The 21849-nt window shown below is 42.1% G+C and overlaps 1 protein-coding gene across 2 annotated transcripts in view; it reads right to left on the bottom strand.

Moving 5' to 3' along the window:
* The window catches only part of LOC132406338 (tetratricopeptide repeat protein 39A-like), a 105818-nt gene that overhangs the window by 66820 nt on the left and 17149 nt on the right, over positions 1–21849 (bottom strand). Inside the window, exons 2-3 of one of the 2 annotated variants that reach the window (XM_059991868.1) lie at positions 15104–15208; positions 1513–1644 (exon numbers count right to left, since the gene is read on the bottom strand). In XM_059991868.1, the coding sequence (XP_059847851.1) occupies positions 1513–1644; positions 15104–15208 (237 nt within the window). The remainder of the gene's footprint in view (positions 1–1512; positions 1645–15103; positions 15209–21849) is intronic. The other variant, XM_059991870.1, reaches the window with a different exon arrangement.

The raw sequence follows: 21849 nt of genomic DNA, 5'->3' as shown, positions 1-21849 counted from the left end.
TTTGTGGCCCTGAATGGTGGTTAGGGAGGGGCCAAAGAGGCTGGTGGCACACTTGTCCTGCATGCAGGGATAAGTGCCTGGAGGGAGATCAGTGGGGAGTAGACAAGGCAGAAAGCAGGGTTGGGGGGGCGGGGGGGGTAGAGAGAGAAATGTGCCAAGTAGTAGAATCCCATAACGGAAGCTACGGAGAATGACGTAGTGGATTGAGTAGTAGGGCATGACAAGGGAAACGCTATCCCTGTTTGGTGGCGGGAGGATGAGGTGAGGTCAGACGTGGGAAATTAAGGAGATCTGGGTAAGGTGGAAGACAACCCCCATTTTCCAAAAAAAGGACATCTTGGATGTTCTGGGATGGGAAGTGTCATCCTGAGAACAGCTGCAGAAGAGGTGAAGGAACTGAGAGAAGGGAAGAGGACTATGAAAAGGGTCAGACCCAAAATGTCAACTTTCATTTCCCTCCACAGATGTCAGCTGACCTGCTGATTTACCCCAGCACTTTGTGTGTTGCTCCAGATTCCAGCATCTCCAGTCCCTTAGGTTTTCAGACATGTGATTTTCTTTATTTAGAGGGAGAGTACAGAACAGTCCCTTCCGACCCAACAAGTTACATCGCCCATCAACCCTACTTAAAACCATCCCTAACTCTACTTAAACCCAGCCTAATCACAGGACAATTTACCATGACCAACTAACCAACACGTCTTTGGACTGTGAAAGGAAACTGGAGCACCCAAAGGAAACCAACACGCACAGGGCAGAACATACAAACTTTCTTAAAGATGACGCCAGAAACAAACTCCGAACTGCAACATCCTGAGGTGGAATACTGTGGTGGCAATTGCTACACTCCCATGGTTCTGGAGTCACCTGTACAGGTGAGGGAATCAACCATCTTTACCATGTTTGCCCTGTGAATGACTCCAGGGTCACCAATGTGTTTGGAGTCTGAACTGTCTTCTCATACAACACCAAATAGAGATGGGCTACAAGTGGTGACATTGTCCGTAATATCGATGGCCCATGTTTGAATGAATGGGTCAGTGGAGTGTTACACACCTGTTTGGTGTGAGGCACACAGCAGCTCGACATGTCCTGGGTGGGGGAGGGGGGCAGGTTCTTGAACTCATCCTCATCCAAACCCATCTGAAACCACCCAACAGGTTCAGCCCACACTCCAAGTCCCCACTTATTCTCTTTGATGGTGTCCCCTTCCCCCATGATCATGTGTTTCCCCACTCCACCATCCCCCCCTGCAGTTCACAGTGATCATTGCACCACTAGCTATGGGAGTCTAGTAATGAAGGGGTGACAGAGAGGTGAGTACAAACCTAGAAAGCAGCTTTCATCTCAGAGACGTTAACCAGAACATGGAACTGTATAGCACTGGACTGCCATGTTGTGCCAACCTTTTCACTACTCCAAGATCAATCTAATCTTTCCATCTTATGTCACCCTCCATTTTTCTTTCAAAACCAAGAGAGCACATCCTTCCCCTTCACCTTCACTCCTCACCTCTGACAGATCTCCTGCGCCTCCTTCATTGTGTGACCAGCACTGATGATGTCATCATGTTCAAAGGTCATCATGGCTTGCATTTCCAAAATGGTGGCATACACCAAAGCATGATACATGCTCTCCTTCATCCTGTAAAAAGAACGAGAGACAAGTTACTGAACCCTGATCATCCTGAGCACCTCAACCACAGAGTTAGCACATTGCCAGGGGGCAGTGGGGGGAATGGTTGCTCTCTTCCAGAGATGGCTGCCTGCTCGCACCTCATATAGTCAACATCCTCAAATATTTCTTCATTAGTTCTAGACATGACTGTTCAAATGCCCCTTGACAGCCACCACCCTTGCAAAATAAGCTCATCTTAAAGCTCTGTTCCGTATTCTGACTCACTCCATGTCCTGCTCAGCTTTCACCCCCTCATTTGTTGATCCAAATTGAATCTTGGTTCATTATGACTTGTTTAATTATTATTGTTAGTTTTATTTTTGTATTTGCACAGCTGGTCGGCTTTTGCACACCGTTTTTTCTCTGTGCAGTTTTCATTCATATTATCATGCTTCTTAGTTTTTACTGTGAATGCCTGCAAGAAAATGAATCTCATGGTAGTATATAGCGGCATATTCTATACGTACAGTGCTGTCCAAGCCTTTGACAGCCTAGAATTTTTATATAAATTTTGTTTTAGATGTTTACTTTTTGTCTTCCATATTAGTCTGTCAATGGAAAACAGCAAATTTTAGATTTCCAAACATTCATTTTCCAAAAAATTGAATGTTACAGAGAAATGTTTGTATTTCATTAAAGAGAGTAACATATTAAGTAACAGACCACTTTTCAAATAAAAACAATTACTTTGCAGGTACATAGCCCAGTGCATGATTAAACAAAGATAACAAACAGGATGCTAACGATCAATGACATCCAAGGGGTGATTGATAAGTTCGTGGCCTAGGGTAGAGGAGTCAATTTTAGAAAACCTAGCACATTTATTTTTCAACATAGTCCCCTCCTACACTTACACACTTAGTCCAGCAGTTGTGGAGCATACAGATCTTGGACCTCCAGAAAGTGTCCACATCATGGGTGATAAGTTCGTCACCTAAGGTAGAAGGAGATGAGCTACACAGCTCATTACATGCACGTGCAGTTCAACTTTTGCGTGATTATACAGAAAGTTTGAAGTTAATAACTCATCTCCTTCCACCATAGGCCACAAACTTATCAATCACCCCAATGAGTGGACACTTTCTGGAGGTCCAAGATCCATATGCTCCATGACCGCTGGACTAAGTGTGTAAATGTAGGAGGGGACTATGTTGAAAAATAAATGTGCTAGGTTTTCTAAAATTGACTCCTTCTACTTTAGGCCACGAACTTATCAATCACCCCTCGTAACAAGTTGAATGAACTAAACTGAATACAGTCGGCCCTCCTTATCCGCAAATTCCGCACGTGCAAATTCAACCAACTGCGAATCGCGAAAACCCGGAAGTGCTCTTCCAGCACTTGTTGTTTGAGCATGTACAGATTTTTTTTTTTCTTGTCATTATTCCCTAAACAATGTAGTATAACAGCTATTTTACTTAGCATTTACATTTATTAGGTAGTATAAATAGTCTAGAGATGATTTAAAGTATACAGGAGGATGCGCGTGGGTTATCGTGGATTGGGATCGGAAAAAAATCGGAAGTTCTCATACTAAGTAAGTCAGAACAGGTACATCCGGTATTATTTAGCGTCAGTTAGTCAAACGCTTGTCTTAGTATATAGTACATATTTTACCTTTCTATGCATATAAAACACTTAAGAGTGTATGTTTCAGCGTCGGACTCGGGAACAGAAGTTCCCGCATTCGATCCAGTGACAGACCACTCTCCACCTTGCTGGGTTGATATGGAGGATCAAAAACCCAATAATTAAACAATAATTAAATTATTGCTTAGTAATAATTGTAGCTTTCATCAGGGCAGCAGCTTTCTCACTTTATCCTTTAAAATTGTTCCGATCGTTGACCAATGTAGTCTAATGCTTTTCCAATGACCGATGGTGTTTCACCTCTTTCCGATCGCTTTATTATTTCCTCTTTATTTTCAATCATAATCGTGATTATTTTTGTAAACAGAAACACTGCGGATTTACAGCTCTACGGCCGGGTCCTAATGTCCACCGCATTGATATGGACTAAATAAGGTCTGGGGTTTCTCTGGGTCCTAAGGTCCACTGCATTGAGTCAGGTTGAATAAGGGACTTGAGCATCCACGAATTTTGGCATCTGCGAGGGGTCTCGGAACCAATCTCTCGTGGATAAGGAGGGCCGACTGTAATGAAACAGAAACAGGTGTAGAAGGAATCAAGCTGAGTGAAGGACAACCAAACTAAAAGATGAGAGTGTGGCAGATGTGACAGTTTAACCTTCGAATCATCAATTCTTACACCATGGTAAGAGTGAGCATAGCAACACGACAACAAGGTAATCAGCTTACATCAGCAAGATCTCTCCCAGGCAGAAACTTTGCAGCATACAGAAGGTTTCAAGATGTGCTGTTCAAGCTCTTCTGAAGAAGCACAAAGAAACAGGCAAGGTTGAGGATCAGACACAGAGCTGTCAGCCATGGAAACTGATTTCAGCAGAAGAGAGATATATCCAACCGATGTCCCTTCTAAACCGGAAGAAATCCAGCACTGCTACCAGCTCTGAACTCACAGAAACCACCGGAACCCAAGTATACCTCTCTACATTTCAGAGAAGTTTTGCAGAAGTGGTCTTCATGGAAAAGTTGCTGACAAAAAGCCATTCCTCCAAAGTGGAAACAAAGCCTAGAGACCCACCTACACACAAAAACACAAGGACTGGGATGCTGAACAATGACAGCAAGGGCTCTGGACTGACAAGTTAAAATTTGAAAATTGTGGTTCAAACAGGAGTCAGCTTGTCCATAGGACAGCTGAAGAGCGCTACCTGGATGAGTTTCTGCAACCAACAGTGAAGCACGGCAGAGGTTCCCTATGGGTTTGGGGCTACATTTCTGCAAATGGAATTGGTAATCTGGTCAGAATTAATGGAATCCTCAATGCTGAGAAGTACAAGCAGATTTTCATCTATCACTCAGTACCAAGAGGGAGATGACTGATTGGTCCCAAATTCATTCTGCAGGAGGCCAATTGCCCTAAATATATGGCCATGGTCATAAAGAACTATCTTCAGCAAAAAGGAAGAGTTTGGCAACAGATGGTGTGGCCTCCATACCCTGATCTCAACATCATCGAGGTGGTCTGGATTTCCTGGAGAGACAGAAGCAAGTGAGACAGCTAAAGTCTGCAGATGAACTGTGGCAAATTCACCAAGGTGGTTAGAAACTACCATGACAGAGAATGAATGGAGTTTTAAAGGCAAAGGGTAGTCACACTAAATATTGATTTGATATAGTTTATTTACTGTTTACTATATAATAATTTATATATTTAGAAATATTTCATTTCATCATTTTTGAAAGCATCTTTGCTTTACAGAATATTTACTTATGCCTAAAACTTGGACACAGTAGGGTACTTTGATAATAAATTTAGTTTGAACTGTGAATCAGAATCAGGTTTATTTTCACTGACATATGTTGTAAAATTTGTTGTTTTGTGGCAGTATAGTTCAATATATGAAATATACTGTAAATTACAGCAAGTAATACAAATTTGTGGAATCAGTAGAATGTAAAAACCAGGCTCCATTGGCTTAGGAAGCACGAACATCCCAGTCATACAATAGTGAAGTGCACAGGGTCCAGTAACAAAATTACCCAAGGCAAACTAATGTCTCCATAAAAACAAAGACCTCACTTAGTGCCTGGAAGGAATACTCACTCTGAGCCCCAAAGGGACAAGAAAGATATTAAAGACATTTCTTACTGCAGTTGTGGTGAGATTTATGTATATATGATCCCACCAGTCTATAGTATTTTATCTTTTTTTCAGCTTTGGAGTATCTTATTTGCAGTGTACAGTTACTCAGGGTAGAGTGGTTTCAGTAACTACAAGAAGGGGTTTACCACAATCCATCTCTCTCCAAATGACCCAATCTAAAGCTAATGTTTGAAAGTACATCCCTGGAGATCAAATCTGTGTGGCTCTGAACTATTGCAGCAACATGGACTGATGGAGCCAGATTAAAAGTAACACACAAGAAACTAGAGGAGCTCAATGGATCAGACACCATCCATGGAGGGAAAGGACAGATGGCATTTCAGATTGAGACTACTCAAGGTATTTGGTAGAAGCAATAGAGGATCACCAGCAAGCACATTTACAATGCAGTGTAACTATGGGAGGAAGGTGAAAGTTAGTATTAAAGGTTACTGGAGGGTACCTGACATCCTGTTAATCTGTGGTCCAAGAACATACAACACAGAACAGTACAGCACAGCAAAGGCCCTTTGGCCCATGATGTTGTGCTGACCAGATAGTGGATTAAGTTTGATGGATCCTTGTCAGATGTCCTGTGTAAATTACCTACTCTGTGCCTACCTTTCTAGGAACATCACGATTATTTATCTTTATCTCAGCATCAGTTTGGATACTGAGAATCACCAACCAACAGGAAGGTATCAAATGGTTGGGGGCACACTTCCACCTTTCAGCAGATCAGTTTAAAGTCAGCTTCGCTGAGGAATGTGTCTTTAAGTGGAGTGAATTTGATGGCTAATTCTGTTCCTAAGTCTTATATTCTTATCAGCTTCCAACAAATCACGCAGTTTCCTATTTCAGAATAGGAATTGGTTTATTATTGTCACACGTACCAAGATACAATGAAAAGGTTGTCTTGCATACTGTTCATACAGATCAAATCATTACAGAGCGCATGGATATAAAGAAAGATAATAACCATATAACCATATAACAATCACAGCACGGAAACAGGCCATCTCGGCCCTCTTAGTCCGTGCCGAACTCTTAATCTCACCTAGTCCCACCTACCCGCACTCAGCCCATAACCCTCCACTCCTTTCCTGTCCATATACCTATCCAATTTTACCTTAAATGACACAACTGAACTGGCCTCTACTACTTCTACAGGAAGCTCATTCCACACAGCTATCACTCTCTGAGTAAAGAAATACCCCCTCATGTTTCCCTTAAACTTCTGCCCCCTAACTCTCAAATCATGTCCTCGCGTTTGAATCTCCCCTACTCTCAATGGAAACAGCCTGTTCACGTCAACTCTATCTATCCCTCTCAAAATTTTAAATACCTCGATCAAATCCCCCCTCAACCTTCTACGCTCCAATGAATAGAGACCTAATTTGTTCAACCTTTCTCTGTAACTTAAGTGCTGAAACCCAGGTAACATCCTAGTAAATCGTCTCTGCACTCTCTCTAATTTATTGATACCTTTCCTATAATTCGGTGACCAGAACTGTACACAATATTCCAAATTTGGCCTTACCAATGCCTTGTACAATTTTAACATTACATCCCAACTTCTGTACTCAGTGCTTTGATTTATAAAGGCCAGCGTTCCAAAAGCCTTCTTCACCACCCTATCTACATGAGACTCCACCTTCAGGGAACTATGCACTGTTATTCCAAGATCTCTCTGTTCCTCTGCATTCCTCAATGCCCTACCATTTACCCTGTATGTTCTATTTGGATTATTCCTGCCAAAATGTAGAACCTCACACTTCTCAGCATTAAACTCCATCTGCCAACGTTCAGCCCATTCTTCTAACCGGCATAAATCTCCCTGCAAGCTTTGAAAACCCACCCACCTCATTATCCACAACACCTCCTACATTTAGTATCATCAGCATACTTACTAATCCAATTTACCACCCCATCATCCAGATCATTTATGTATATTACAAACAACATTGGGCCCAAAACAGATCCCTGAGGCACCCTGCTAGTCACCGGCCTCCATCCCGATAAACAATAATCCACCACTACTCTCTGGCATCTCCCATCTAGCCACTATTGAATCCATTTTATTACTCCAGCATTAATACCTAACGACTGAACCTTCTTAACTAACCTTCCATGTGGAACTTTGTCAAAGGCTTTGCTGAAGTCCATATAGACTACATCCACTGCCTTACCCTCGTCAACATTCCTCGTAACTTCTTCAAAAAATTCAATGAGGTTTGTCAAACATGACCTTCCATGCACAAATCCATGAGGGCTACTCCTAATCAGATCCTGTCTATCCAGATAATTATTAATACTATCTCTAAGATTACTTTCCATTAATTTACCCACCACTGATGTCAAGCTGACAGGTCTATAATTGCTAGGCTTACTTCTAGAACCCTTTTTAAACAATGGAACCACATGAGCAATACGCCAGTCCTCCTGCACAATCCCCATTTCTAATGACATCTTAAAGATCTCCGTCAGAGCTCCTGCTATTTCTACACAAACTTCCCTCAAGGTCCTGGGGCATATCCTGTCAGGATCCGGAGATTTATCCACTTTCAAATTTCTTAAAAGCGCCAGTACTTCCACCTTTTTAATTGTCATAGGTTCCATAACTTCCTTACTTGTTTCCCACACCTTACACAATTTAATGATTAGCTTTATCGCATGTACATCAAAACATACAGTGAAATGCATCATTTGCATCAAATCAAATCAGCAAGAATTGTGTTGGGCAGCCTACAAGTGTCACCACGCTTTTGGCATCACTAACCCTAACCTGTATGCTTTTGGAATGTGGGAGGAAATGGGAACACCCAGAGGAAACCCACACGGCCATGGGTAGAAAGTAGAAACTCCTTTGGATTTGAACTCAGCAGAAATTGAACTTGGGTCACTGACACTGTAATAACATTGTGCTAGCCACTACTGTACCACCACTAGAAGGTAGAACGTAACAGAATACAAATTAACTTGTAACAGCTACATTGTAGGTAGACAATAGGTGCAAGATCAGGAGTAACCAATCAATTTGTCCTGGCTACAAGCTTTTTTTTTTACAGTGTCAGAGTCATGTACAAATATCATTGCAGCACCAACCTTCACCTTTTCTTCTGTCCCACCAGCAAATCTGCTTTCAGTGATCAACCATGTCAGATTAATGGGTTCAAAATCCATCCCTACCCATGCCTCCCTACCATCATTCATTCCTACAGGAAGGCAACATTCATCATCAAAGATAACACCATCTCGGCCATGTCATTTTTTCACTATTACCATCGTGTAAGGAGATACAAAAAGCCTGAAGGCCCACATCACCAAGTTTAAGGACAGCTACTTCGGATTCTTTTTTTTTAAATTTAACACATGCATATTGAAACATACTATGAAATATGCAATTTGTGTTAACAACCAACATAACTCTCCATTATTAGATCTCCGAACACTCCATGAACTCTACCTTATTATCTGCCCTTCGTACTGTTTATTTCTGGTAACAATTCTTGTATTCAGTGCTCTGACTAATATGCTTGTGGTATCTGAGCCTGGCAGCCAGGGTACTGAAGAAAGAAGACAACCTTGCCAAACTCACTGATCAGAATATTGAGTACAACAGTTACTACCATCACTGGAGGGCTTGAGTACTAAAGACTGGATAAGTTGGAGCTTTATGTTTCCCCTGGAGTGTAGGAATCTGAAAGATGATCTTTTAGGGGTGGTTACAGCCCAGTCCATCACAGGAAAAGCCCTTCCCACACTGATCACACCTACAAGGAGCACAATCACAATCAAGCAGCACGCCATCATCAAGGACCCACATCATCCAGGCCATGCTCTCTTCTTGCTGCTACCATCAGTTAGGAGGTACTGGACCCTTAGGTCCTACACCACCAGGTTCAGGAACACTTATTACCCTTCAAAGATCAGGCTTCTGACCCTTTACTCACCTCAACACTGAAATAATGCCACAAACTATGGACTCACTTTCAAGGACTCTACAACTCATGCTCTCAGTATTATGTATTTATTTTTATCTGCACAGATTTTCTTATTTTGCACTTTGTCTTTGCAATGATTCTATTGTACTTCTTTGCTCTACTGTGAATGCTTGCAAGAAAATTAATCTCAGGGTGGCATGTGGTGACAGATATGAACTTTGATAATAACTTACTTTATTTTATTTAGAGATACAGTGCAGAACAGGCCCTTGTGACCCAGCAACCCACCACTTAAACACTACTTTGAACTTAAATCAGTACAGTCTTTTTCCCAGGGTAAGGAAGTCTAAAACTGAAGGGCATAAGTTTAAGATGAGAGGGGAAGAGTTGAAGAGGACCTGAAGGGAACCCTGTTCACAAAAGCAGCAGTAGGTCATGGATCAAACTGTCATCAGAATGGAAGAGGTGGGTACAACTGCATTTAAAAGACATTTGGACAAATCAGAACAAGAAGCAAGTGCAACATCACTGACAAATCCTTAGAAATACAGGTGGCCCCCGCTTTTCAAACATTCGATTTACAACAAATCGCTGTTATGAAAGACCTACATTAGTACCTGTTTTCGTTAACCAAAGAGAATTTTCACTTTTACTAAAAAAAAGACCCCCACTTTATATGTGTGTTTACTTCGAGAAAGACTACGATGACCATGGAGCCTTGTGCGGGCAGTTGTTTGCGCATGCGTGTACGTGCAGATTTTATTTCTCCAAATCGATTTTGGTTCGCTGCCTTCCCGAGTTGATAAGTGAAACTACACTGTACCTACAATATTTCTACTTTATATAGGGTGTAAATTTATTGTATCATTCCTGCTTTTACTATATGTTAGTATTATTTTAGGTTTTACGTGTTATTTGCTTTGATTTGGTAGGTTATTTTTTGGGTCTGGGAATGCTCAGAAGATTTTCCCATATATATTAATGGTAATTGCTTCTTCGCTTTACAACATTTCTGATTACAAACAGTTTCATAGGAACGCTCTACCTTCGGATTGGGGGGGGGGGGGGGGGGGGACCTGTAGGTGACATAGAATTAAAAGACGTAGAATCCTTGTTGGTAGAGTTAAGAAATTTCAAGCATAGAAAGACCCTGATGGGAGTTGTATCCAGGCCTCTGGAAATAACCTGGAAAATATGTAGTTCGGGTGGTTGACAGTTGGTTTGTGTTCTTCTTCAATCTTGGCAATCCATTTGTAAACGTTTCAACACCATATGCAGAGACATCATCAATGCACTGCTCATTTGTGGTGTGTCCTCCAAATACTTGTCCTTTATCTACCTATCAATCCATTGATCATCATTATGGAAGCTCAGTTGTGACAAAGGAAGGGGTAGGTAGCGTTGAGGTAGCCGGGGTCTGCAGAAGGACTTAGACAGATTAGGAGAATGGACAAAGCAATGGCAGATGGAATATAGTGTCAGGAAGTCTACGGTCGTGCAATGTAGTGGAAGGAACAGAAGTGTAGACTATTTTCTAAACGAGCAGGTAATTCAAAAATCAGAGGCGCAAAGGGACTTGGGAGTCTTTGTGCTGGATTCCCTAAAAATTAACTTGCAGGGTGAGTTGTTGGCTTTATTAGACACTGATTAGGTCTCGCTCTGGAGAAGTGTGAGCAATTTTGGTCCCTTTATCCAATAAAGGGTGTGCTGACAATAGTAGAAGGTTCACAAGAATGATTCTGGGAATGAAAGGGTTATACGCGTTTGCTTGCTCTGGGCCTTCACTCACTGGAATTTAGAAGGACATGGGGAAATCTTATTGAAATCTGTCAAATGTTGAAAGGCCTAGATAGAGTGGATGCGGAGATGGTTCCTATAGTGGGGGAGTCTAGGACCAGATGGCACAGCCTCAGAAACAGTGGAGAGAACAGAGATGAGAAGGAATTTCTTTAGCCAGACTGGTGAATGTGCAGAATTCATTGTCACATGCAAATGTGGAGGCCAGGTTATTGGGGGGAAGTTGATAAGTTCTTGATTAGTCAGGAATTGAAAGGTTACTGGGAGAAGGCAAGAGATGGGATTGAGAAGGAAAATAGATCAGCCATGATGAAATTTCAGAGCTGAATGGCTTAATTCTGTTCCTATGCCTTTTTTAGAACATGGGCTGTGAAATTCATTGTTTTTCAGTAGTAGTACAGTGATTAAATGAACAATAAGAAATATACATTAAAAATTAAATTAAGTAAGCAGTGTAAAAAGAAACCAAAAATAGTGAGGTAGCGTTCATGGGTTGGTTCACGAAAGTTACTGCAGGAAACTTTCACCCTGTCTGGGAGCAACAGTGAATATCTTTGATTAAAATAACAAGTAAAATGTGATAAAGCTGCCAGGCCAAACAGGGAGACTGCAGATGGATATGATAACCCTGCCAACCCCACCACAATACAAACAGCCCCTTGTCTTTGGTCTCAGGGATGATCTCCACAGTGTCTTGCCCAATACTAAACTATAAGACCATAAGATATTGGAGCAAAGTTAGGACCATCGTCCAATAGAGTCTACTCCACAAATCCATCAAGACTTATTATCTCCCTCAACCCCATCCTCCTGCCTTCTCTCCATACATAACCTTTGACACCCTTACTAATCAAAAACCTATCAACCTCCACCTAATGACCTGGCCTCCACAGCTATCCGTGGCAATGAGTTACACCGATTCATTGAAGAAATTGCTCCTGACCTCTGTTCTAAAGGGATGTCTTTGTATTCTGAGAATGCGCCCTCTGGTCCTAGAAAATATCCTCTCTATATTCCCTATGGTTTTCCAATATTAGATAGATTTCAATGAGAACCCACCACCACCCCCCACCCCATTCTTCCAAACTCCAGTGAATATAGGCCCAGAACCATCAAACACTTCTCATACATTAACCCTTGGATTTATTCTCGTAATCTCTTCTGGACCCCACTATCAACCACCCCAAATCCAATGTTCCCATCATCACTCTGGAAGGCTGCTGTGAAAGACTGGCAGTTTTTACAAAAGCAACCACTTCGCTGATTGCAAAGCAATTTGGGACACCTGATGGGGATGGGGGCTACAATGGGGGGTGGGGGAGATTGAAAATATTTTAGTTCTGAAAAGAGTTTGAACTCTTTAGGACTGCCCCTGTTTTCCCACCCTCTCCCACCGGAAGGAGGGATTTTCTTTTTATTACCATTAAATCAGTTTCACACTCTACACCGTCTTATTGCTGAAGATTTGACAACAACTTGGCCTTAGTGTTTAACTCCCAGAGCCACATCATAAACTGCTGGTTTCTGATTCTGTTAATTTCTAACTCCAGCGGTATTGTATTAGAGAGGCAGAGATAAGATTCAAATCCATGCGGCAAGGATAATACACAGCCACTGTTCATATGCAAGGCATTAGTCAGCTAGGGCTCGTTTGCTGAAGGCAGTGAAACCAGCTTCTGAGCAAACACAAGAACACGTCAGCAGATTGTGACCCATCAGCCATGGCAGCTGCTGAGGACACCTGCAACTTTCTAGACGTTGGTGGGGAGGAATGGATGCCACCATTTCCACCTCATACCCCCACCCTCTCCACAGTTCTTTCCAGCAGTAAGACTACCTACTGAAACTGTCCATCACAGAAACAACTGGGTCCTTGTATAAACATCACGCCATAAATCAACACCAACAGGTTGGGGAACCAACCCTCAGGCTCCTGATGAAGGGTCTCAGCCTCAAACGTCAACTATTTATTCCCCTCCGTAGGTGCTGCCCAACCTGCTGAGTTCCTCCAGCATTTTGTACATGAGGCTCCTGAACCATCATGGATACCTTCACTCACCTCAACACTGAACACAACCTGTGGACTCACTGTCAAGCACTCTACAACTCATGTCCTCAGTCTTATTTATTTACTTATTTATTATTATTATTTGTAAATGAGCAGTTTGTCTTTTGCACGTTGATTGTTAGTCCAACAAAGTTGAGAAAATCTGTCAATGCTTGTGTGGAGCTTCTCATTGATTCTATTGTATTTCTTTGTTCTACTGTGAATGTCTGCAAGAAAATTAATCTCATGACATATACGTACCTTGATCATAAATTTATTTTGAGCTTTGAAGGACCAGGGTTGCCTCATAGCCAGTGGCTAAGTTTGGCCAGCTCACTCTGTGGGGTGGGGAAGGCAAGGATAACTCCTGATAAATTCAACATTCCTAATCGACCCCAAAGGGAGTGACCTTTGCTTGTCTATTTCAATAGCCAGTTAGGTGTTGCCAAATCGGCAATTCTGGAGTCACATGTAGTAGAGCATGACTGAAACAAATGGTTTTAACAAAATCACAGTTGTCAAGGTTACCATTGATAGAATCAGCCTTCTTCACTTCACAATTACTTACTCATTTCGCAGTCGCTGGATCAATAGTCCAGCATGAAATCCTATAGCCCATCCATCTCACTACCTAACCCAGTCTGGATAAGGAGGAAACCAATACTAAAAGAATGGGGGAGGGGAATCTCATTGAAACCTACTGAATATTCAAAAGGCTTGATAGAGTGGATGTGGAGAGGATGTTCCCAACAGTGGGAGAATACAGGACCAGAATGCACGGCCTTAGAATACAAGGACTTCCCTTCAGAATAGAGATGAGAAGGAATTTCTTTAGCCAGAGGGTGGTGAATATGTGTAATTCATTGCCACAGACTTGTGGAAGCCAAGTCATTGAGTGTACTTAGAGTGGAGGTTGATAGGTTCTTGGTTAGAAAGGGTATCAAAGGTCTCAGGGAAAAGGCAGGAGAATGAGGTTGAAAGGGATAATACATCAGCCACAATGGAATAGCAAACAGACTCAAGGAGCTGATTGGTCTAACACAGCTCCTATGTCTTATGGTCTTCTGCATAAATTCAATCTCATTTCAGTATCAGTTGGTGTCTTATGCAGATCTGTTCTGGACCAACACGCAAGTGCCATCACAAAAAAAGGCTCAAGAGCACCTCTACTTTCTTAGAAATTTGCACAGATTCATCACTTTGACAAATGTAGAGATCAACAATGGAGAGTATGCTAACTGGCCGGCCCTGAGAGAGAAAAGCCAGTCCGTCACAGGCAAGGCCCTCCCCACCACAGAGTACATTAAAAACCAAAACACCGAGCGATGTGCCGTATCAAGCACCAAGTATAACCACAATATTCCAGCACCAACACAGCAAACCCACAATGGGTGAACAACATAGAAAACAAAAAAACAGAAGACAAAAAGCGACAAAACAACAAATGCAAAACAAACTCCGTTCCTACCCTCCAACCCATCCATTAGGACAACCCTCCAACTCCAGGAGAGATCTCCAGGTTTCAGCCATAGGGCTTCAACTTCTGGACTTCTGATTGACCTACAGGCTTCAACTGTCAGTATCTACCCCTGGATAGCAGATCCTCAAACTCTGGGCATGTGAACTTAAGATTATACGTTACACTCACCTGCCCTTCATTCCACGTGCTATTTGGAACTAGGTGGATGAGGGAGATTAAAACCTGTCTTCTGATGATTAGATCAGACCTCCTGATCTTTAGTCCAGCAGACCAACCACAAGATCACCATTAAAGAAAATCAAGGATTCCCAATACCATCTGAACATCCAAAACCCAGAACCCCTAACCATCAACCTCTGCTGCATTTTATTAAGTTACTGGCTTGGGAGTAAAGATCACACCATCGGTTACAACTCTGGAAATTCCTACCTTGGTTTCAGACTCTCCAAGCTCTCATTGAACTGGTTGTTGAGGAACATGTCCATAGCAGACATGCATTCATCCAGGCAGGTCTTCAAGTCTACACCTGGGGAACTAAAGGAAAAACATTTTACTTATCATTTTTTTTTTAAATTTAGAGATGCAGCACAGTTCTGGCCGAACAAGCCCAAGGCAATCAATTATACCCATGTGACACCCTGCATAACAGCACAGACACATGAACTCAACAACCTCCAAAATAGATTTTACTCTACATTAGCATGTGGCAAGAGAAAATCAACACCAGTTATGGAGGCATGGCTTCCCTAACATTCATTGCTGCAATGAAAGTCCTTCAAAACTACAGGCCCACAGACTTTGACAATATAGAGTGTGGAGGGAGTGGGGGAAAAGTCCATAACCAGAAGGCAGAGCCTCAGAATACAAGGATGTCTCTCACTCAGCAAGACAAGGAGATGATTATCGACTTCAGGAGGAGAAATCCACCATGAACCAGTATTCATCCGGAGATCAGAAGTGCACAGGGTCACAATCTTTAAATTCATTAGTATTATTTCAGACGATCGGTCCTGGGTAAATGCCATTATGAAAAAAACATGGCAGCACCTCTCAAACAAGAGAAAATCGCTCCCTGCACAACTCCCTCATCCACTCGTCCCTCCCCACTGATCGCTCTCCTGGTATTTATCCTTGCAAGCGGAACAAGTGCCACACCTGCCCCTACACCTCCTCCCTCATTACCATTTAGGGCCCTAAACAGTCCACCAGAACAAACAGGATCTCCCAGTGGCCACCCATTTTAATTCCACTTCCCATTCCAAGATATTCATCCATGGCTTCCTCCATAGTCCTGATTAGGCCACACTTAGGTTGGAAGAACAACACATTATATAGTTTGGATAGCCTCCAACCTGATGGCATGAACATTGATTTCTCAAACTTCCAGTAATGCCCCCCTACCCCTCCTTCATCATTTTCCATCCACTTATCCCTCTCTCACTTTGTCTTCTTGCCCACCCATTGCCTCCCTTGGGTGCTTCACCTACCTTTTCTTTCTTCTATAGCTTCTGTCTCTTTCACCAATCAACTCCCCAGCTCTTTACTTCATCCCTCCCCTCCAAGTTTCACCTGTCACCTGCTGGTTCTCTCTTCCATCCCCGCACCTTTTAAATCCACTCCTCAGTTTTTTTCCCTCCAGTCCTGCCAAACTGTTTCAGCCCAAAACATCGTCTGTACTCTTTTCCATAGAAGCTACCAGCCTGCTGAGTTCCTCCATCATTTTGTGTGTATAGCAACGGCTCTACTTTCGTAGGCAGTTGCAAAGATTCAGCATGTCATCTAAAACTTTGACAAATTTCTATAAGTGTATAGGTGTCCCCCGCTTTTCGAACGTTCACTTTACGTCAACTCGCTGTTACTAAAGACCAACATTCGTTACCTGCTTTCGCTAACAGAAGGTGTTTTCACTGTTATGAAAAAAGGCAGCACGCACCCCAAGCAGCCAGGCTCCTCCCCCAGTACTGCATTCTAGCCGGCATTGCTTAAACATGTACCCGTGAGTATCTGTGCTTTATGTCGATTTATTTTGTGCATCCGTTAGCAAAATGAGTTCTAAGGTACTGGAAAAGCCAAAAAGAGCGCACAAGGGTGTTACACTTAGCGTAAAACTAGACATAATTAAGTGTTTCGATCGTGGTGAACGAAATAAGGACGTAGTGAGTTTGGCTAAGGAGGCTGGGTTTGTGGAAGTTGACGAAGATAATGTTGAAGAGGTTTTGGCATCCCATGACCAAGAACTGAGAGATGAAGAGCTGATGAAGAGGTAGGATAACAATTGAAACCAAACACAGTAGCGAACAGCCCGAAAGTGAAGACATCCAAGAACTGAACAGGAAGCAATTGCGTGAGATTTTTGTTGCGATTGACAACGCTGCAATGATTGCAGAGAAGTATGACTTTAATTGGGTACGTAGGTTTAGGGCAGGTTTGCAGGATGGTTTGAGTGCTTACAAAGAATTGTATGATAGAAAAATGCGCGAGGCTAAACAGTCAAGCATACTGTCGTTTTTCAAGCCTTCCACATCAGCCATAGCAGACGACGAAACTCAACCTTCGACATTGAAGCAGGCAGACACAGAAGGTGGTGACCTGCCTGCCCTGATGGAAACAGACGATGATGAGGTGACACCCCAGTCTCCTCTCCCTCCCACCACCCCAACCTCTGCCGACTCAGTCTAACACACCATCATCAGTGTCCTCACCGTCTTCCCGATTCCGGTAAGTGAAACTACGCTGGGAGTTCGTTATTTCTACTTTTTACAAGCTGTGCATTTTTATATGTTATTCGGTAGCTTCATAGCTTAAAGGTTACTGGAAAGAATGCTTCTGCCGGGAGCGCTGCCGAGAGCACTTGTGTGAGATTTTCACTGCTGTGGACAGTGCTGCAATAATTGTAGGAAAGTATTCCTACATTATGTAGGCTGTGTATTTATCAGATCATTCCTGCTTTTACTATATGTTACTGTTATTTTAGGTTTTATGTGTTATTTGGCATGATTTGGTAGGTTATTTTTTGGGTCTGCGAACACTCACAAATTTTTCCCGTATAAATAAATGGTAATTGCTTCTTCACTTTACGACACCATTTCATAGGAACGCTCTACCTTCGAATAGCGGTGGAACCCTGTATATTGACTGCATGCATCACGGTCTGGTATGGAAACAGTAATGCCTCAGCAGAAAAGCAAACAAGAAGTAGTGGATACGGTCCATTCCGTCACAGGTAAAGTCCTCCCCATCACTGAGCACAGCAACATGGAATGCTGTCCAGAAAAAAACACACATTATCCAGGCCATGCTCTCTTCTTCCTGCTGCCATTTGGATGATATAGGAGCCTCAGGACCCACACCAGGTTCAGAAACAGTTATTGTCCCTCATCCAGCAGGAGCTTGAAACAGTGGGGATAACTTAAGTTGCCCCATCACTGAAATACTTCACCAACCTATGGACTCACCTTCAAGGACTCTTCATCTCATGTTCTCGATATTTATTGGGTTTTTTTTGTTTTATTTCTTCTTTCCTTTCTTTTTGTATTTGCAGTTAGTTGGGTTTTTTTGTGGTTGATTCTACAGTGTTTCTTGTATTTACTGTACTGTGATTGCCTGCAAGAAACTGAATCTCACAGTTGTAGGTGTGTGGTGATAGGCATGGACTTACATAGTATATTTTCTTTGAACTTTAGAACAGAGATGAGGAGGAATTTCTTTAGCCAGAGTGCGATGAATCTGTGGAATTCATTGCTATAGACGGCTGTGGAACTCAAGTCATTGGGTATATTTAAAGCAGAGAATGTTAGGTTCTTGATTAGTCAGGGCATGAGAGGCTTACAGGGTGAAGGCAGGAGAACAGGGTTCAGAAGGAAAATAATCACCCATGATGGAATGGCAGAGCATGCTTTATGGGCCAAAAGGTCTAATTTGCCCCAATGTCTTATGGAAGCCAGTTTATAGATTTGCTTTTATTTATTTTTATTTAGAGATGCAGCCTGGTAAAAGTCCCTTCCAGCCAGCACTGCCTTATTACACCTGGGTGGCCAATTAACTTACTAGCCTGTATGACTTTGGGATGTGGAGCAGACTCAATGGCCCAAATTGCTTGGTTCTCCTCTTATTTCTTATAGTCTTATAAATCTTGGGATTGCATTATCTCAGATCTGGAAAAAATAATACAGACAGTCCTTGGTTTACAGAGTGTTCTGTTCCTGAGAACTGTCCAAAAACTGATTTTTTCTGCAAGAAACGCCCATAGCTTACCCATACTGTATCACTCTCCAGATACCCAATTTTTTTTCCAATTCATTGAACAATCAGAATCAGGTTTAATATCACTAATGTACATCATGAAATGCAGTACAGTGAATGACATAAAAACTACTGTAAATTACAATAGGAAATACATATTTTAAAAAATGAATAGGGTCTAAATGCACTTTCCATTGGATTTATGTCATCCATGGGATCTTTTCCATGAGCTTACCCTCATAACTGGACAGTTTGATCTCATAAGTGAATCCTCAATCTGCAAGACCACGGTCATCTGCTAACCCTCGTCTCTCCCAATCTTCTCACACCTGGAGCAAAATGAGCATTCTACCACTCCTAGAAGATCTTCCCAAATTATCTCCTCTTCCTACAAACTCATCCATCCAAAGTCAGCAGGGAGATAAGATGGTTAAGGCAGCAAGGGGATATTTCACTGGTTGAGGCATAAACTACAGAAGCAAGGTGGTCTTAGACAATAAATAACTCACTCAGAAGAAACACCTGCACTCTGCAACCTCCCAGTAAAGAACAGTCATCCCTTATTGGTTCTCTCTTTTCAAACTGTTGCAAGGTGATCCACCATCACTTTAACATGGGTTAGCAGATGATTGTGGACTTGAAAATTGAAGGATTTAGTCATCTGGGATCATGGGGCTGTCCAGCCTGGTTGTGACAGGAGGCAGAGGATAAACTCAAGTAAAGGATCCTGTAGACAACACAACTCCAAAGGGAAATGCCAAAGACCTGCCACCATGAGTTGGTGAACCATGGAGAATGAAGCACACATCAGGCAGATACTAAACATGGTAGCAGTCAGTAGCGACACACAACACCAAACCCAGATCAGACAACTTTACAAAGTTCAATGTAAATTTATCGAATTGCAAATATGCTATTATATCTACTTTGAGATTCAACTTCTTGTAGGCATTTAGAAGGGAAAATCCAATAGAATTTTACTAAACAACTAAACAAAAGCAGACAATAGAATTTACAAAAAGACTATACATAAACAAAGACTGATAATCAACCAATGTTCAAAAGAAAACAAACTGTAGAAATAAAAACAATACTGAGAATGAATTGTAAAGAGTCTTTTAAAATGAGCTGTAGGTTGTAGAATCAGTTCAGAGTAATGACCAGTGAAGATACTAACACCAGTTCAGGAGCCGGATAGTTATAGGATAACTGGTCCTGAACTTGGTGATGTGGAACTCAAAGCATCTTACCTCATGCCTAATGCCTGCCGTCCTTTGGAGAGCATGGCCTGGATGGCGGTTAGTTCCCATTTAGAGTATTGTTTGCAGTTGTAGCAGAAGGTTCTGATTGTGCTGGAGACCATGCAGAGGACATTCACTAGGATTTTGCCTGGATTAAAGGACATTCATTAAGGAGGGAGATTTTATATACAGTGCTTGTTTTCCCTGGAATGAAGGAGATTGACATAATCTGTATAATACTGAGGGGCATTAGTAAAGGTAGGTAGAATCTTTTCTCAATGCAGAGGTTCCACCAACAAGAGGGCATGGGTTTAATGTGAGAGAAAGTGTTTTAAAAGGGCACCTTTTCCACCATCTGTTATTGACATCTGGAGGAGCTGGAATCAAATATAATGACTTAGTTTCAAGGACATTGAGTGACATTAAATAGAAAAGGCATAAATGAATGTGGATCTAATGCAAGAAATGGTATTACTGTAGATTGGCAAAAAGGCCAGCATGAACATTTAGGCCGAATGGCCTGTATCTATGCTCTACAACACTGAGGTGAGGCCAGATGTCCACCGAGCCACACATCTGGAAGATTCTGTGTTCAAAGTAACATTGTGTATTTGTCTCCTGCCATTAAATGTACCCTGAAAAGCTAATTGAATATTGGAGGGGAAATCTTTTTAATGAATTTAGTGTGTGAACTCCTCCATTGTTACATTGGTGTTGTCGAACTGGCTGAATGGAATTTCCCTGTCTGAGAGTTGGTTAAAAGAAAAAGACCTGCCAATGTCTTCATGTTCACTTGCTTTGTGAAGCTTTAACTAGGGAAGGACACTCTAACACCCACAGCTGTGATGAGTCAGTTGATCGTTCACAGGGCCATCAGTTTTGTCCAGTTGTTGCTTTTCAAGAGATTGAAAACAGAAGGTCACTCTGCCCTCTGATCCACTCCAGCATAATGCGCCACTCAGTAAGATCACAGGCAATATTTTATCAAGTGTAGTGGTAGATAATAAGTTATTCCTATGCCACTCAGTTAGCCACACCCACCAGAGGAGTTCACATGCAGTATAAGCAGAGTTATCAATAAAGTTGAGTTGAATATCCTGGAGTGGTCTGCATTGTCAAACACAACATGGTGTCAGATGTGATTGACCTTCAACAAAATGCTGCTACAAACCAAATGAGATCCTCAGCAAGAAGGAATTTGCAATAAGACTGTTCTTGTTCACACATATCTATGAAAAACATCCAGAAACTTATCAATCTAAACTGTCTCTAATAGTTTGCTAATTGTATCACCATGTGACATGAGCTGAGAACTGGCCAGGCCTCTTCCTTTAGCCTCAGGGCAGTGTTTATGCAAAACAGCAGTGGTGTATGGAAACCAGTGACATATGCAGCAGGAGCACTGACACCCATTGAACAGCGTTACACCCAAATCGAAAAGGAGATGCCGGCTCTTTTATAGGCTTGTGAACACTTCACTGCTACTTGACTGGCAATAAATTCCTACTCGAAACAAACCACAAGCCATCAGCTCAAAACACTTAGATAACTTACCTCCTCAGCTGCATAGATTCAGAATTAGACTTGTGCAAAACTGTTATAATATTGAACATGTCCCCGGCAAATCTTTCACAACATCAAGGACACTCCATCAAGGACGCCACACAGAAGTGAGTGGATGAACACTGACTC

Source organism: Hypanus sabinus, chromosome 16, assembly GCF_030144855.1.
Source record: "Hypanus sabinus isolate sHypSab1 chromosome 16, sHypSab1.hap1, whole genome shotgun sequence".
NCBI classification, from domain to species: domain Eukaryota; kingdom Metazoa; phylum Chordata; class Chondrichthyes; order Myliobatiformes; family Dasyatidae; genus Hypanus; species Hypanus sabinus.
Note: the sequence above shows the minus strand (reverse complement) of the source record. Positions and strands in the feature narration are given on the sequence as shown.